Below are 18,059 nucleotides of genomic sequence, written 5' to 3'. Positions count from 1 at the left end.
CCTCTTGCCTTCCAACTATTATTATACCCCAATTAAATATAGTCTCTCTCAGATTCCAGGAAAGTAACAGTCACAAAATAGCTTACTCCTCTGCCTTTCAACAATTCCCTTTACTGTTCAAAATACGAGTGCTGCTCATTTATTACTCTTCCACTTACAATTTTTTTAGAAACAGTATCTTCCCATGTTGCCCAGTCTTGAACTCGTAGACTCAAGGAATCTTCCTGCCTTGGCTTCTTGAATAGCTGGATTACAGATGTATACCACCATATCTGGACCACTTATTTAGAGCCATTTAAGGAATTACCTGTTTCTAATGAGAAAAAATTATCGAACATCTGTTGATACTTGAAAAAAAGTAATGGCAACCCCTATTTGATTAAAAGATAACATTGGCTTAGTTTATAACATTTGGTTAAGAAATAGTTGTAAATATGAGTGATTTCTTTATAATATCTTAGAAATCAAGAATGTTTTAAAGAAGAAAAGAATGACACCTTTGAGAGTAGGGATCTGGATTATTAATACCACTATTATTTTTAAACTGATGCTCTTTATTTGGTAATATGGGAAATTAGGGAACAAAGGACATTTAGTCCAACTTTCCTTCTGCTGCTTGGATGTGTAGTCTCTATTTGAATAATTCCAATGAGGAGGATTTTACCATCCTTCAAAATCGGGGAATTCTCTCTTAGGACTGCTCTCTTTCCTAAAAATGTCTCTCCATTTACTGACTAGATGTATTGTCTCATAGGGACCTGGTTTTGCTTTATAATTTTTGAAGCACTCTCTTCTCTTCCATTCAGCTAGTGTGCCAGTAAATTAAAAATAGCTCTAATTTGTGGTGGAGAATAAATGAAATCACTTACCCATTTTATTCATTTTCATTTGGATTAGACTTCAGAAACACAAACTTTAGCAGTGAACTTTTTATTTTCCAAATTTTAGGTATAAAATTTGTTTAAATATATTTGTATGATCCTAATTCATGTTTTCTTGATGATTTAGTTATTGTGAATTTCAGATACTGTTCTCTATGGTGATGCCTCCTGCAGGTCCTGTTGAGTTTTGTAGGACTATTTTCCTGTTCGTTCTAGTGAATTTAATAAACATTGAGTGATTACCTCCCTGAATTCAGGCTTCTTGTATGCACTTGGGAATGCAACATTAATGAGATGTCAGCCAAAATAGCTCAGCTAGGAGAGCATTAGGTTGAAGATACAAAGTTTCTTGGCTCAATCCAGAGTTTTGGGGACTTTGTTTTATCTCAAAAAAGTTGTGTCTCAGTCTCTTTGTGTTCCTATAGGAATACCCAGAGCTAGGTAATTTAGAAAGATGAAGGGTTTATTTGGTTCACAGTTCTGCAGACTGTATAAGAAGCATGGCTCCAGCATCTGCTTCTCGTGATGGCCTCAGGCAGCTTCCACTCATGACAGAAGATGATGGGGAATCCATGTGTGCAGAGATCACATGGCAAGAAAGGAAGCAAGAGAGACAGGGGAGAGGTGCCAGGCTTTTCCTAACCATCAGCTCTTGTAGGAACTGATAGGGTGAGAACCACATGGAGAGCACCAAACTGTTCACGAGGGATCTGACCCCATGACCCAGACACCTCCTGTTAGGCTCTACCTCCAACATTGGGGACCGAATTTCAACATGAGATTTGGAGGGATCAAGCATCCAAATTATAGCAAGCTGTTATTAAAAAAAAGAGAGAGACACAATATCTATAGTAAGGAGACCACAGATATGAATGGGGGTGCGGGGACAGAAGTGTAATATTACTCTGCCACGTACAGTATGGTAAGTACTAGACTAGAAAATAAACAGGGGAGGAAATGAGACCAAGTGAAAGGGAGAAGGTGGTCTCTAGTAGGGCTCCCCATCCCCTGTACCACAGACCAGTACCAATCCATGACCTGTTAGGAACTGGGCCGCACGGCAGAAAGTGAGAGGTAGGCAAGCAAGCATTACCGCCTGAACTCTGCCCTCTGTTAGATGAGTGGCAGCATTAGATTCTCATAGAAGCACAACCCTATTGTGACTGCACATGCGAGGGCTCTAGGTTGCACACTCCCTGTGAGAATCTAATGCCTGATCTGAGGTGGAACAGTTTCATCCCAAAACCATCTCATCCCCCTGCAGTGCGGTATTTGGAAAAATGGTCTTCCATGAAACAGGTCCCTGGTGCCAAAAAGGTTGGGGACTGCTGTCCTGGAGGGCACACAGAGAGATCAGTGCATCCAGTGTCCTAACCTAAGGAAGCGCCTGAGCAAGGGTCTGAAAGTGCATTGAATGTCTGTGGATTGTCAGTCATTTCTAGTGTACCTAAAGCATAAGGAAATAGGAGGAAGGAAAGCGGGGTTAGACTAGGTTGTGAAAGGGATTATATGTCTGTCCCACAAGGAGTTTGGACTTTATTCTTTCAACATTGGGGACCTGTATCAGGAGACTGATGTGGTTGGATATGCTTTATAACTTTTGGTAGCATTATGGCAAGTGCTAAGAATAATGTTTCTGGTAGACCAGGCACGGTGGCTCATGCCTGTAATCCTAGCACTTTTGGAGGCCAAAGTGGACAGATCACCTGAGGTCAGGAGTTCGAGTCCAGCCTGGCCAACATGGTGAAACCCCGTCTCTACTAAAACTACAAAAATTAGCCAGGCGTGGTGGCAAGCACCTGTAATCCCAGCTGCTCGGGACGCTGAGGTAAGAGAATCGTTTGAACCCAGGAGGTAGAGGTTGCAGTGAGCCGAGATTGCGCCACTGCACTCCAGCCTGGGTGGCAGAGTGAGACTCTGTCTTTAAAAAAAAAAAAAAAGAGAGAATGATGTTTCTGAAACTTTGATTATTCATCCTCCATCTTTGCTATTTTTGCCATACTTGAAGCATGCTTTTGGCTGATGAGTTAGACCAGTAGGAAGAAGCGGACATAACTAATGAACTAATGGATTAAATTTCTTGTCTTTTTTTTTTTTTGAAACGGAGTCTCACTCTGTTGCCCAGGCTGGAATGTAGTGGCGTGATCTTGGCTTACAGCAATCTCTGCCTCCTGGGTTCAAGTGATTCTCCTACCTCAGCCTCCGGACAAGCTGGGACTACAGGCACCTGCCACTGCACCTGGCTAAGTTTTGTATTTTTAGTAGAGATGGAGTTTCACCATGTTGGCCACGCTGAATTTCTTACACACTTAATGGCCATAATATTTTAGTAGCTGTGAATGTTTTTTATAGTGTTAAAGTTCTTCCCTTGTTAACATTGCCATTTCACATTAATAGTAGTGTGCTTGCCAAAGCAGGCCCTTTCCCCCTTGTCTTCTAATATATAGCTGGCTAAAAAATTCAAATGAATAAGCTTGTGGCTGACCCAAGGTAAAGTACTTAACGTTCAGTAAGTTAGTTGGCTTGGAGACATTTATTTTGATCTTCAGAGGACATTTTTTCTGATTCTTATCTTATTCTAGGTCTTTATAACTGAGCTATCCAGCCACTTCATATAAGTGAACTATAACTATAATTTGTTTAAAAGATCATAGTTACTTGTTTTAAAACATGTTTAAATTTATTTTAATGTAGGTGATTGGAGTTGTGCTTCAAAAATTTCAGAAATTCAACAGTATTTTATCTGCCAACAATAAGCTCTTTACTTGATTGCACCATGAGAAAGCTGCTAATGAGACTTGTTGAGCACAAAAATGGACTTGAAGAACGAAAAGCCATTGTTTTCAAATGAAGAACACTGAACAGTTTTAAGCCTCAATGCTTTTTAATCACCACTGAGCTTTTCCTCATAACATCAGAATGGCAAGCAGGCGAAAATCAACAACACCTTGCATGGTCCTTGCCAGTGAACAAGATCCAGACCTTGAGTTGATATCAGATTTGGAGGAAGGTCCTCCTGTACTTACACCTGTAGAAAACACCAGAGCAGAGAGTATCTCAAGTGATGAAGAAGTTAATGAATCTGTGGATTCAGACAATCAGCAAAATAAAAAAGTTGAAGGTGGATATGAATGTAAATATTGTACTTTTCAAACTCCAGATCTAAATATGTTTACTTTTCATGTGGATTCAGAACATCCCAACGTAGTGCTAAATTCATCCTATGTTTGTGTCGAATGCAATTTTCTTACCAAAAGGTATGATGCACTTTCTGAGCATAATCTGAAATATCACCCAGGAGAAGAGAATTTTAAGTTGACTATGGTGAAACGTAATAACCAGACAATCTTTGAACAAACAATAAATGATCTGACTTTTGATGGTAGTTTTGTTAAAGAGGAGAATTTAGAGCAAGCAGAACCTACAGAAGTTTCTTCTTCAGGAATATCTATCAGTAAAACTCCTATCATGAAAATGATGAAAAATAAAGTGGAAAACAAACGGATTGCAGTTCATCATAACTCAGTTGAGGACGTTCCTGAAGAGAAAGAGAATGAAATCAAACCAGACCGTGAAGAAATTGTAGAAAACCCAAGTTCTTCAGCTTCTGAATCGAATACAAGTACTTCCATTGTAAACAGAATACATCCAAGTACTGCCAGCACGGTAGTGACACCAGCAGCAGTTCTTCCTGGATTGGCACAGGTGATAACTGCTGTATCTGCTCAGCAGAATTCTAATTTGATTCCCAAAGTCTTAATCCCTGTTAATAGCATTCCCACCTACAATGCTGCATTGGATAACAATCCCCTTTTACTTAACACCTACAACAAATTCCCTTATCCAACAATGTCAGAAATTACAGTTCTTTCTGCTCAAGCAAAATATACAGAGGAACAGATCAAGATATGGTTTTCAGCCCAACGTTTAAAACACGGTGTTAGTTGGACTCCCGAGGAAGTAGAGGAGGCAAGAAGGAAACAATTCAATGGAACAGTGCATACTGTACCTCAGACCATAACTGTTATTCCTACACACATTTCCACAGGGAGTAATGGTTTACCATCTATTTTACAGACATGCCAAATAGTTGGTCAGCCTGGTCTGGTCCTTACTCAAGTAGCTGGAACAAACAGCTTGCCAGTTACAGCACCTATAGCCTTGACAGTGGCAGGCGTTCCAAGTCAAAATAATGTACAGAAAAGTCAGGTACCTGCTGCTCAGCCTACTGCAGAAACAAAGCCAGCAACAGCAGCAGTTCCAGCTTCTCAAAGTGTCAAACATGAAACTGCATTGGTAAACCCTGATTCATTTGGCATTCGGGCGAAAAAGACAAAAGAGCAACTGGCAGAATTAAAAGTTAGCTACCTTAAAAATCAGTTTCCCCATGATTCAGAAATTATCAGACTTATGAAAATAACAGGCCTGACAAAAGGAGAGATTAAAAAATGGTTTAGTGACACAAGGTACAACCAGAGAAATTCAAAGAGTAATCAGTGCTTACATCTCAACAATGATTCCTCTACCACCATTATTATAGACTCCAGTGATGAAACCACAGAATCCCCATCTGTTGGTACTGCACAGCCTAAGCAATCCTGGAATCCTTTTCCTGACTTTACTCCCCAAAAATTTAAAGAGAAAACTGCAGAGCAGCTTCGTGTCCTTCAGGCAAGTTTTCTCAACAGCTCTGTACTTACAGATGAAGAATTAAATAGGTTAAGGGCACAAACCAAACTTACCAGAAGAGAAATCGATGCTTGGTTTACAGAGAAGAAGAAATCAAAAGCTTTAAAGGAAGAGAAAATGGAGATAGATGAAAGTAATGCAGGTAGTTCCAAAGAAGAAGCTGGAGAAACTTCTCCTGGAGATGAATCTGGTGTACCTAAGTCAGGGAGTACAGGCAAGATATGTAAAAAAACACCTGAGCAGCTGCACATGCTTAAGAGTGCATTTGTCCGGACACAGTGGCCATCACCAGAAGAATATGACAAGTTGGCCAAAGAAAGCGGGCTTGCTAGAACAGACATAGTTAGTTGGTTTGGGGACACCCGTTATGCTTGGAAGAATGGAAACTTGAAATGGTACTACTACTATCAGAGCGCCAATTCAAGTAGTATGAATGGTCTGTCTTCCCTTAGGAAAAGAGGGAGAGGGAGACCCAAAGGACGGGGAAGAGGAAGACCACGTGGGCGGCCTAGAGGAAGCAAAAGAATTAACAACTGGGACAGGGGACCATCACTCATAAAATTTAAAACTGGAACTGCAATACTTAAGGATTATTACCTGAAGCACAAGTTTCTTAATGAGCAAGACCTTGATGAACTTGTTAACAAATCACATATGGGCTATGAGCAGGTCAGAGAGTGGTTTGCAGAAAGACAGAGAAGATCAGAATTAGGTATAGAATTATTTGAGGAAAATGAGGAGGAAGATGAAGTTATTGATGACCAGGAAGAGGATGAAGAAGAAACAGATGATAGTGACACTTGGGAACCTCCACGACATGTGAAACGGAAGCTTTCTAAATCAGATGACTGAAATGTAAGTTATGTAAATTTTTAATCTGTGTATATGTTCATCAACCACATACATTTTGAACAGTCACCTTGTTGTATCAGTCCTCTTCATTTTTGATAGTTTTTTCTGAAGTAGTTTTTCTTTTCCCTAATAAGTCTAGGTACCACTAGTATAGCCAAGAGATAAATGATTATCATGTGTAGTTTTATTATTATTATGTAGAGTTTAATGTCTTAATTACTAGTTTTCATATGAATTGGGGTTTTTTTTACTTTGTTTTGAAGGAAAGTTACCCAGTCTCTATGAAGGGAGACTGGTGGTCGGGTTGAGGGGATTCACAAACAAATACTAAAGATAACTAAAATGTATTTATTGCAACGCCCCCTTCACTAAAGCTTCATTTTTTGCCTATTTAAGGAAAGAATTCAAAAATGAAAACTAAAAGGAAGGGGAAAAGTACACCAAAGGAAAGACCACAGGGTTGAGGATTGCACAGTTTTTTTAGGAAACTAGGTGAAAATGGGTATCTTTTTTTCTTCATTGCATTGCTCTCAAAACTTTATTCGATTTTTAACTAGAGGTAAAATGTTTTATGTATTTATGAAATTACTCGGTGTCTTTTTAGTAATTTATAAAATTACTCAATATCTTTTTCTGTTAAAAGTCAAAGGTCTGTTTTAGGCCATATATAAATTCATGTTTGCTTAGGTAGCATCTGTCTTTGAAAACTGTGATATAAATTATTTCTGTTTTAGAGATCAAAAGGCAAATAACAGATTTGATATTAACCCAATTACTTAAAATATCTTTTCATTCTTTGGTATAAAACAAACCTGCTACCAGCACTAACATTGTATTTGATTTAAAGTATATCTCTGTAGTCTTAAAAATGCAAATAAATATGGCTTAAATTTGAAAGGTTTTGGCATGTTCCTTAAATCTTAGTTATATAAATTGGATTAATTAAAGTTGTACTGTAGTTGCAAATCAGATACCTGCTTTGGAGTTAGGAATTGAATTTTTAATACTTCTGGAATTTAATAACATAGTTTTGTTCTTTGCTATTCTTTGTTTTGGAGTGTTCCAGGGTAAAAGTACACTGTTTTGAAAACAATGCAGTTGTCATGAAATGTTTGTGTATGTCTGTCAGTAGTCCAAATAGCATCTTGCTATCAGAAATGACTGCAGTGTTCTCAAACAGTGAGAAAGGAAATGAGACGTTGACCCTCATTATTATTTTACAAGTGAGCATGCTTACTTATTTCCTTGGCTTTTTGCATCGGTATCCCATCCCCTACTTCTATGCTTTCTTATTCTGTGCAGTTTTTCCTTAATTCCCTTATATCTCCTCTCTGGTTTTATTTATTTTAACAATTATTTATAGAGAGCTTAATGTGTGCCAGGCACTGTTCTTACTGTCTGGCAATCCTTTTTCAGGTTTTCTCCTTGTTAATATTTTTTAAGGGATAACAGATGAAACTAAAAATGTACCTATTTTAATAAGCAGTATAAATATCATTCCAGGTTATAGGGTATAATGTAATCATTTTAAGTTATAAGAATTTAAACAGTTTCGTACAGCTTTATCCTGAAGTGCAGCCCTCCATTTCCTAATGTCAGAAATCTTCAGAGCAGGCTTTCTTCTGACCCAGATACATAAAATATTTTTAACGGCCTTTTTTTTTTTTATTGCTAAACACAAGAATGTGCACTCAGCCAAGATTAAATCAACAAATTTGTTGCTGCAGTGAGTGTTGTTGTTGTAACCTCTGCAATGATTTTTTTGGGGACTTGCAGTCTTTCAAAAATAATGCGAATTTTTTAGTACAATTTAGTTTGACCTTTAAGTTTGTATAGATAATTCTTATGTTATATATTAACACTGTAATGGATACTAATTCCGGTCAGAAAATTCACCTAAAGCTACAGTTTTCAAAAAATTATATGATGTATGCTATACATGCACTGTATTAGTCCATTTTCACACTGCTATAAAGAACTACCTGAGACTGGGTAATTTATGAAGAAAAGAGGTTTAGTTGACTCACAGTTCTGCCGGCTGAACAAGAAGCATGACTGGGAGGCCCCAAGAAACTTACAGTCATGGCAGAAGGTGAAGGGGAAGAAGGGTAAGCAAGCACATCTCACCATGACCGAACAGGAAAGAGAGCAAAAGGGGATGTTCCATACAACTTTCAAACAGCCAGATCTCGTGAGAACTCACTCACTATCATGAGAACAGCCAGAAGGGAAGTCCGCCCGCCCCCATGATTCAGTCACCTCCCACCAGGCTCCCTCCCCCGACACGCCCTGATTAAAAGTTATGTATGGGCTTATACAATTTCAAATGTAAAAACAGCCTATTTACATGTGTTGAAACAATAAGATTTTGTGGTATCACTGTCCCTTAATAGTTACAATTCACGGTAAGATTTGGGTGGGGACCCAGAGCCAAACCATATTATATACATTTGTGGTAGCATAGAAGCATGCCTTGCTTTTTAAATACACAAAAGTCTAAATTTATAAAACATCAAGTTATCATTGGCTTAGTAAAATAATTTTTCAGTTATAAGAGGATTCACCATAGCCTTCTCTAAACAGTTATTTCATTTAAATGTTCTTCAATTTACCAAAAAAGTTACCAAAACCTTCCCAAAATAGTTATTACAGGAAGTGAGGTACATATATATCTTTTGTAGGCCGGGCGCGGTGGCTCAAGCCTGTAATCCCAGCACTTTGGGAGGCCGAGGCGGGCGGATCACGAGGTCAGGAGATCGAGACCATCCTGGCTAACACGGTGAAACCCCGTCTCTACTAAAAAACACAAAAAAACTAGCTGGGCGAAGTGGCAGGCGCCTGTAGTCCCCAGCTACTGGGGAGGCTGAGGCAGGAGAATGGCGTAAACCCGGGAGGCGGAGCTTGCAGTGAGCCGAGATCCGGCCCCCGCACTCCAGCCTGGGCGACAGAGCGAGACTCCGGCTCAAAAAAAAAAAAAAAATCTTTTGTAGCTTATATAGAAATAGAAAAAAGTACAAGTCTTTAGATTTCATAGTCTGCTTATTACAGATGCTGACAATGAAATATATACTCCCTGCTAATACAATTTTAAATTAATTATTACATAAAGGTGATAAATGTTTATAAGCAAATCTAGCATATGAAGAACATATACATAGATGAGTTGCACACAGAGTCTAGTGTATTGTGTGAGACCTGTGGCAGGTGATTTCAAGAGAATACAAAAGATGTATTTTCATGAATAATTGATACTTTTATTTCTAAAAGTAGTAAAAATTAAAATGCAGTTTCTTTAAATTTTCAGTTTTTTATGATGTTTTTCTTTTATAGCTGCCTAAAACGTTGAAGGAGAATCAATTCTTCAACTCAAGATGTCTGATTTACTGTGAATTGGCCCAATCTTTGATGACATTGAAAACGTTTTGGGGCATACACACTCAAAAAACAGGATCCAATACCCAAAAGAAATGGAACTTAATGTTGTGCCAAAGTTAAACTACTGCAGTTGGTGGAAGTTCTGCAATGTAAATAGAACACTAATTAAAAAACAACTTGTAAAAATTCAATTTAAATTTTAATACAGTACATTTTTATTCTAATATGATGGAGACATTCTGAATCTTAGACTTTCTGAGGGGGTTTAATGACCACTAGAGCTTGTCCTCATATTCAGTCCAGCTTAATACTGTGTGTCTAGTAAGATGGGCTATATTGCCTCTATTGTTTGAGATGTGATTAAGCTTAGAACTTTGACCAAAAATTTTACAGTAAAAATTGTTAGGAATGGGTAAAAAAACCAAACCCTGATTTATTACTATGTCTTATTTATCAGACCCTGCACTAAGATTAAAAGTTGTGCATGGGCTTATACAATTTCAAATGTAAAAACAGCCTATTTATATATGTTGAAACAATAAGATTTTATGGCTTCACTGGCCCTTAATAATTGGATCCTTCATTAAACACATTCATGGATACCACTGTTTCTACTGTTACTTGTTCCATTAGAAACTGATTTGCTTTTCTTAAACTGAAGGTAATTAATTCTGAAGAAGGAAAAGAAACTGGCATGATAATTTGGATAGGGAGAAACTTTGAAATAAATACTGCACCAAAAAATGTGAAAAATAATCATGTAGTAAATATATACTTAGTGTTTTCTTACAATCGTGGAAATCAGAAATGTTTATACAGGTGTCAGATCAGAATTTTTAAGAGTTATCTTTCAGTGAAATTCTACTTTTATAACAATTTCAGTGAATAGAGAAAAAATTCTGAACTGATCATAATGAGTTAAAAGTTAGCTTTTCACTTATGAATCATGGGAGTGTTAACTGTTAACTCAGCGTATCAGGAGACTGAAAGTTCATACTAACTTACAAACTTTGTAAAGACTGGTGCTGTTCATTCATGTTGGGAAGAACCCTTTCTTTTGTGACCATAGGACCATTTTCCAAAACGCGCTTTCTTCGTAGAAGAAATGTTCAGTTTAAATTAGCTTTGGATTTTAACATGTTTTTCTGAATGACCAGATGTAGGCTTGGCCAGTTTATTTTCTCTAATTTAATGAATAATAAATATTAAGCTCTTGGTTAAATGTTTTTCAGCCATTGAAAATGTTATGAAAAAGCCTTGAATATGCATGCTGCTTTCATTTTTATAAACTTTTTATTTTTTAACTATAGCTTTATTAGTAATTCCAAAATGCTGCAATGTAGCTGATTTCCTCACTCAGACAGCTGGCTTTGTGGGTGGCTTTTTTCATACTATTGTTAACTTTTTTAAAAAAGAAGCAATGTAAAGACTGTAATGCACTAAGCTTTTTTTTCTTTTACACGTTTAAAAACTTCTTAAAGCACTCTGTAATATAATGATTAAATTGCTCCCTTTTATAAACCATTGCTAATGTGGTCTGAGTTTTGTTTGACAATAATTTTAATGTTCTCAAAATTTGAAATGTCAAGTATTAGAAATGAAGCCTTTGAATATATTTGTTTCCCTTGCAATATGTTAACTCTGTGTAGCTGTAAATAACTATTAATAAATTTCCCTCATCTCTTTTATAGGCCTGATAAAATTCTTCTCTGACGTTTGCTAGCTTTTAAATACATTTATTTGACAGAGCAAAAGAACCCTCTTCTGGTTGATTGTGACCTTGAATACAAAATAAAAGTTAGTAGTGATTAGTAGTTTACAGTGACCTTTTTTTCATTTTATTAACGAAGTCAATTTTTAAAACATTGTGGTAAAGCATATATCACGTACTATTTGCCATTATACCAGTTTTTAAGTATAAATTCAATGGCATTAATTATATTCACAATGCTGTACCACCTTCACCACTATTTCCAAAAGTTTTTCATCACTCCAAACAGAAACTCGGAACCATTAAGCAATAACTCCCCATTCCTTCCAGCCCCTGGTAACCTCTAATCTACTTTTTGTCTCTATGAATTTGTGTATTCTTGATATTTCAAAGAAGTAGAGTCCTACAATATTTGCCCTTTTGTGTCTGGCTTATTTCACTTACAGTTTTCAAGGTTCATCCATGTTGTAGCATATATCAAGACTTTGTTTCTTTTCATGGCTGAATTATGTTTTATTATGTATGTGTGTGTGTGTGTGTGTGTCTATACACATATGCACTTCCCCCCACACACATTTTGTTTATCCATGTATCTGTTGATGGAAACTTGTTTTTTTCCCACCTTTTGGCAATTGTGAATAATGCTGCAGTGAACATTGGCATACAAGGATCTGAGTACCCGTTTTCAGTTCTTTTGAGTATATCAAGGAGTAGTATTCCTGAATCATGTGGTATTCTGTGTTTAATTTGTTGAGGAACCACCAAACTCTTCCACAGTGCCAGGATGTTCTCTGAAGCATCTGTACCATTTTACATTCCACTAGCAATATACAAGCATTCCAGTTTCTCCACATTTTTGCCAACACCTTTCGTTTTCAGTTTTAAAAAGTCATTATAAGCCCAGTGTGATGGTCTGTGTCTGTAGTCCCAGCTACCAGGGAGGCTGAGGTGGGAGGATCACTTGAGCCTAGGTGTTTGAGGCCAGTGAGAGCAGTACAGTGAGACCCCATTTCTAAAAATAAAAAAATAAAAATTATAGCCATCCTAGTAAGTATAAAGTAGTGTCTCATTGTGGTTTTGATTTGCATTTCCCTAATGAAGAATGATAATGTCATTAGGAAAATGCAAATCAAAACCACATCTTTTCACATAATTATTTATATATCTTCCTTTGAATATATTGAAAGTCTGTTCAATCCTTTGCCCAGGTTTTAATGGGGTTGCCTTTTTGTCGTTCAGTTTTAGCTCTTTATATGTTCTGGATGTTACAGCTTTATCAGATACAGATGCTTCTTGACTTAGAATGGAGTTCGTCCTGATAAACCCATTGTAAGTTAAAATTTTTACAAGTCGAAAATGCATTTAATACCCTGATGAACTCACCATAAACTTGAACTATCATAAATTATTATTATTTTTTAAGACGGAGTCTCACTCTGTCACCCAGGCTGGAGTGCAACCTCTGCCTCCTGGTTTCAAGCGATTCTCATGCCTCAGCCTCCCAAGTATCTGGGATTACAGGTGCCCACCACCATGCCCAGCTAATTTTTATATTTTCAGTAGTGACGGGGTTTCACCATGTTGGCCAGACCGGTCTCAAACTCCTGACCTCAGGTAATCCACCCACCTTGGCCTCCCAAAGTGCTGGGATTACAGGCATGAGCCACTGCACCCAGCCACAATCATAAATGATAAATCCACGTGTTCCTCAGTTTACCATGGGGTTAGGTTACCATGGGATTATGTGTTAGTAAATCCATCTTAAGTTCATCATCATTTGGGGACTGTCTGTATTACGATTTGCAAATAAGTTGATCCTCATCATGGATTCTGTATATGCAAATTTGCCTACACATTAAAATGTATTTGTAACCCCCAAATCAGTACTCATAGTACTTTCTTGGTCATTCCTGCACATATACAGAATGGAAAAAAACATTGTGTTGCTCAGTGCACATGTTCCCAGCAAAGGTCAACCAAAGAGATGCTTTTGCCTTGTTTCAGGTCTCATACTGTAGAGACCTGAGTGTGTGTGTGTGTACATAGGAATTAAAACGCATCCTTTTTGTAGTCTATTTATTGCTGTGTTTTCCATATTTTTCTGCTTTCTGCAGTTTAAAATGGTCCCAAGTGTAGTGCTGAAGTGCTGTCAGTGTTTCTAAATATTAGAAGGCTGTCATGTGCCCTATGGAGAAAATATGTGTTAGATAAGCTTCATTCAGGCATGAGTTACAGTGCTGTTGGTCATGAGTTCAGTGTTAATGAATCAACAGTATTAAATAAGGTGTCTTTAGGCTGGGCACGGTGGCTTATGCCTGTAATCCCAGCACTTTGGGAGGCCGAGGCTGGTGATCACGAGGTCAGGAGATCGAGACCACCCTGGCTAACACGGTGAAACCCCATCTCTACTAAAAAGTTACAAAAAAATTAGCTGGGCGTGGTAGTGGGCACCTGTAGTCCTAGCTACTGCAGAGGCTGAGGCAGGAGAATGGCGAGAAACTGGGAGGCAGAGCTTTCAGTGAGCCAAGATCAAGCCACTGCACTCCACCTTGGGCAACAGAGTGAGACTCTGTCTCAAAAAAAAAAGGGAGTCTTTAAACAGAAAAATACAAAACATGGTGATGTTTTGATTGTTTGATATATATTGTGACCAGAGGCTCGCAGGACCCTAACCCTCGGAGCGTGTATTCAGGATTTGCTAATTCAGTGTGACTTTATAGAATGTAATAACTGAATAATGAGAATTAACTGTATTTTTCTCATTCTATAGGCTGTATTTTCATTTTCTTGATAATGTCCTTTGATACACAAAAAGTTTTAAGTTTTCTGGAACCCAGTTTATCTATTTTTGTTGTTGTTGCTTGTGTGCTTTTGGTGTCATATCTAAGAATCTATTACCAGGCTGGGCGCGGTGGCTCATACCTATAGTCCCAACGCTTTGGGAGGCCAAGGCAGGTGGATCACCTGAGGTCAGGAGTTCAAGACCAGCCTGGCCAACATGACAAAACCCCATCTCTACAAATATAAAAAAATTAGCTGGATGTGATGGCACACTCCCGTAATCCCAGCTACTCAGTAGGCTAAGGCAGGAGAATCACTTGAACCCAGGAGGTGGAGGTTGCAGTGAGCTGAGATCACCACTGCACTCCAGCCTGGGTGATAAACCGAGACTCTGTCTCAGAAAAAAAAAAAAAAAAAAATTACCAAATTCAAGGTCATGAATAATTTTCTTCTAAGGGTTTTATGATTTTAGCTCTTATATTTAGGTCATTAATCCATTTTGAGTTAATTTCTTAATATGGTGTGAGGCAGGGGTCCAACTTCATTCTTTTGCATGTGGTAATCCAGTTGTCCCAGCATCATCTGTTGAAGCAATTATTCTTTCCCCCATTGAATGGACTTGGGACCCTTGTGAAAAACCAATTGGCTATAAATGTGTGAAGGTTTACCGCTGAACTCTTAGTTCTGTTCCATTGGTTGATATTTCTATCCTTATGCCAGTACCACATTGTTTTAATTAATGTAGCTCAGTGGTAAGCCCAAGCTGGAGAGGCCGTGTTTGGGATGTGTACAAACAAGGCAGAGAAGTCACTCTGCCTAGACACACAGAAGAAATGAGAGTACCTAAGGCGCTAGAATATGGGGCAGGCAGAACCAGCCAGTGACAGACATGGTTCTCCACGTCTTCATGAAGCTCTGCCATTTTGTTTTCGGGGGATATTTAACAACATGTCAAATAAAGTTGACTTTGAACTGATCTACTCACTACCTGGGACTTTCGACAAGTTACCGCTCAGATCCTATTAATATTTCCTTATCTGTCAAAATGGGAATAATAACATCTAAACTCAGATTATGAGAATAAATAAAAATAATAGGGTGCCCATAGCATGACCTCATTATAGATGCTCAATAAATGTTGGTTCTTTCCCTCCCCTACTTGTTCATGTAGGACATGAACTTCTGACTTAAAACTGAGAAGTGCTCCTCTGCTCCTTTTGCCATTTCCTGGTTCTCGCTCTCTCTTTTTTTGAGACGTCGTTTCGCTCTTGTTGCCTAGCCTGGAGTGCAATGGTGCGATCTCAGCTCACCACAACCTCCTCCCGGGTTCAAGTGATTATCTGCCTAAGCCTCCCAAGAAGCTGGGATTACAGGCATGCGCCACCACGCCTGGCTAATTTTGTATTTTTAGTAGAGACAAGGTTTCTCCATGTTGGTCACACTGGTCTTGAACTCCCTATCTCAGGTGATTTGCCCGCCTCAGCCTCCCAAAAAGTGCTGGGATTACAGGCATGAGCCACCTTTCCCAGCTCCTTTCTTTTATTTACCCATTCACCCATCCATTCAACAGGATTTGGATCTCCATAAATCAAACACATTTATTGCAGTGGTCTGAGCTAATCCCTGACTGGGGGCTGAGTTGACAAGATTGAAAAAGACACCACCTCTAACCTCCAACAGTCCACACAGAGTGCTAAATGCCACCGTGGATAGATAGAAGCATGGAAGAATTACAGGAAAGAAGGATGGCTGCCTGGAGGAGGTGGTGGTTACCTTGTGATAGGGAACTCAGTCACCTCAATCAAAAATCAGATTTTTATAGATCAAAGTCTACAGAAACAGGTTTTAATTGCAACCACACAATTTTAGATACTTGCAGAATTCTAGTTTCCTAACACTGCCTAACACTTGGCATTTCCTTAGTGTATGAGGTGGATTTAACAGTTACAGAGCATATAATGCCCTTCTATTTTATTGGTTTACTTTTTTAAAATGACATTACCCTAGCGCCTCTCTATCAAATGAGGCAGAGGTGTGTAACTTGGGGTCCCAGACCCCGGGTCCTCAGTAGTGATAGGAGTCTTTGAAGTGTTTTCATTATTGCCTGAGGTCCGATGCTAATCATATTTTACCTTTCTTCAGGCTTCCCAGGGCCCTAACAGCTGCTGCTTTGCTTTCAAGTGGAATTCTAATGTACAGTGAGGCAATGCTGGTAGACTTAGGCTGGGTAGAAGTTTCGATTGGCTGTTATATAGGATCTGGATTCTATTTTTTAAAGGAAAAATAAAATAATTATTAGTTAATAAATGCAGTTTTATACAGAAATCCTCCACAACTTTCAGGGAGAAACTGAAAGGGTCATTAGTGGTAAAAAGGCTGGAAACACCTGAGCCCAGGAATCCTGAGTCTAAAGGGCAAAGAACTACCTTTTATCCGTAAGCACCCTAACACTTCCTGTTTCAGCAGAAATATGTGGGTTTTTTTGTTTTTTCTTTTTATTTGAGACGGAGTTTCGCTCTGGTTGCCCAGGCTGGAGTGCAATGGTGTGATCTCGGCTCACCGCAATCTCCACCCGCCGAGTTCAAGGGATTCTCCTGCCTCAGCCTCCGAAGTAGCTGGGATTACAGGAATGCGCCACCACACCCTGCTAATTTTGTATTTTTAGTAGAGAAGGGGTTTCTCCATGTTTGCCAGGCTGGTCTCGAACTCCTGACCTCAGGTGATCTGCCGGCCTCAGCCTCCCAAAGTGCTAGGATTACAGGCGTGAGCCACCACTCCCGGCCAGAAAAATGTTTTAAACGGATCTTGATGAATTAATTCATCAGTAGCTAATACCTGGAGGCTATTCAGGTGGAGCCTCCCACCCCAGGCTGCTGGATAAATGAGCTGGTTCTAGATTTTGGCAATAATTAGCAGAGAGGTGGATTCTGACACCTAGGGGAGTGGATTAGGTGAGTTTGTGGAGGAAAAAGTTGGGTTGAAGAAAGAAGGATGAACCTGGTCAACATGAAGGAACCCCTCTCTACTGAAAATACAAAAAAATAGCTGAGTGTGGTGGCCCGCGGGAGGCTGAGGTGGGAGGATGGCTTGAGCCCAGGAGGTTGAGGATGTAGTGAGTCGAAATCGCGCTTCTGCACTCTGGCCTGGGCGACAGAATGAGGCCCTGTCTCAGAAATAAACAAACAAATAAAATTTTAAAAAAGAACTCTGAAAGACAAATAGTGTAAGAGAAACTGGTGAGAGTGAAGAGGAATAGGAAAAAAATAGGGAAAACCTGTATGTTTATTACCTACTGTGTAATATGGCACAATATTGTGCTGTACGATACTGGCCAATATTTTGTCAACAATCTCTGCTTTCTAGAGTCAAAAGTATAAGAATTGTAGTAAATTGTAGTAAATGTTAGTCTTAGAATTTTGAGATTTGGTGTTCTCCAGGGTCGAATGAATGCTCCCTGATCTAGCCTCCCACGGTATATTTCTGTGTTTTTTCTTTCATAAATGCATGAATGACTCCGGTCTTTTGTTATTGGTGGTAGTGTCTCTTGCCTGGAAGCATGGAGAGTACGAACTCATTTCTGTATTTCCCAACTTTCAGCCACGTAATGACTGAAACTTAACAAGTTACTTAACCTCTCCAAACTCTAATATCTTCAAAATAGGATTTGCAAAATGGGAATCACTGTGGCTTTCACAAGGTGGTAGTTAGCCGAAAAGAGAAAATGTGCTTAACACAGTGCCAGGAATGCACAGTGGTTAAAAATTGGTACT

General features: G+C 38.7%; 1 protein-coding gene across 4 annotated transcripts in view; it reads left to right on the top strand.

Moving 5' to 3' along the window:
- The window catches only part of ZHX1 (zinc fingers and homeoboxes 1), a 28,214-nt gene extending 16,592 nt beyond the window's left edge, over positions 1-11,622 (top strand). For 2 of the 4 annotated variants that reach the window (XM_025393240.1, XM_025393239.1), the window contains exons 3-4: positions 3,576-6,425; positions 9,753-11,622. In XM_025393240.1, the coding sequence (XP_025249025.1) occupies positions 3,801-6,422 (2,622 nt within the window). In that variant the 5' untranslated portion in view covers positions 3,576-3,800 and the 3' untranslated portion in view covers positions 6,423-6,425; positions 9,753-11,622. The remainder of the gene's footprint in view (positions 1-3,575; positions 6,426-9,752) is intronic. The other 2 variants (XM_025393242.1, XM_025393238.1) reach the window with 1 other exon arrangement.
- Positions 11,623-18,059: the final 6,437 nt, after the last annotated feature.

Source organism: Theropithecus gelada, chromosome 8 (genome assembly GCF_003255815.1).
Source record: "Theropithecus gelada isolate Dixy chromosome 8, Tgel_1.0, whole genome shotgun sequence".
Lineage (NCBI taxonomy): Eukaryota > Metazoa > Chordata > Mammalia > Primates > Cercopithecidae > Theropithecus > Theropithecus gelada.
The sequence above is the reverse complement of the archived record's forward strand: the minus strand, read 5'-3'. Positions and strand labels throughout refer to the sequence as shown.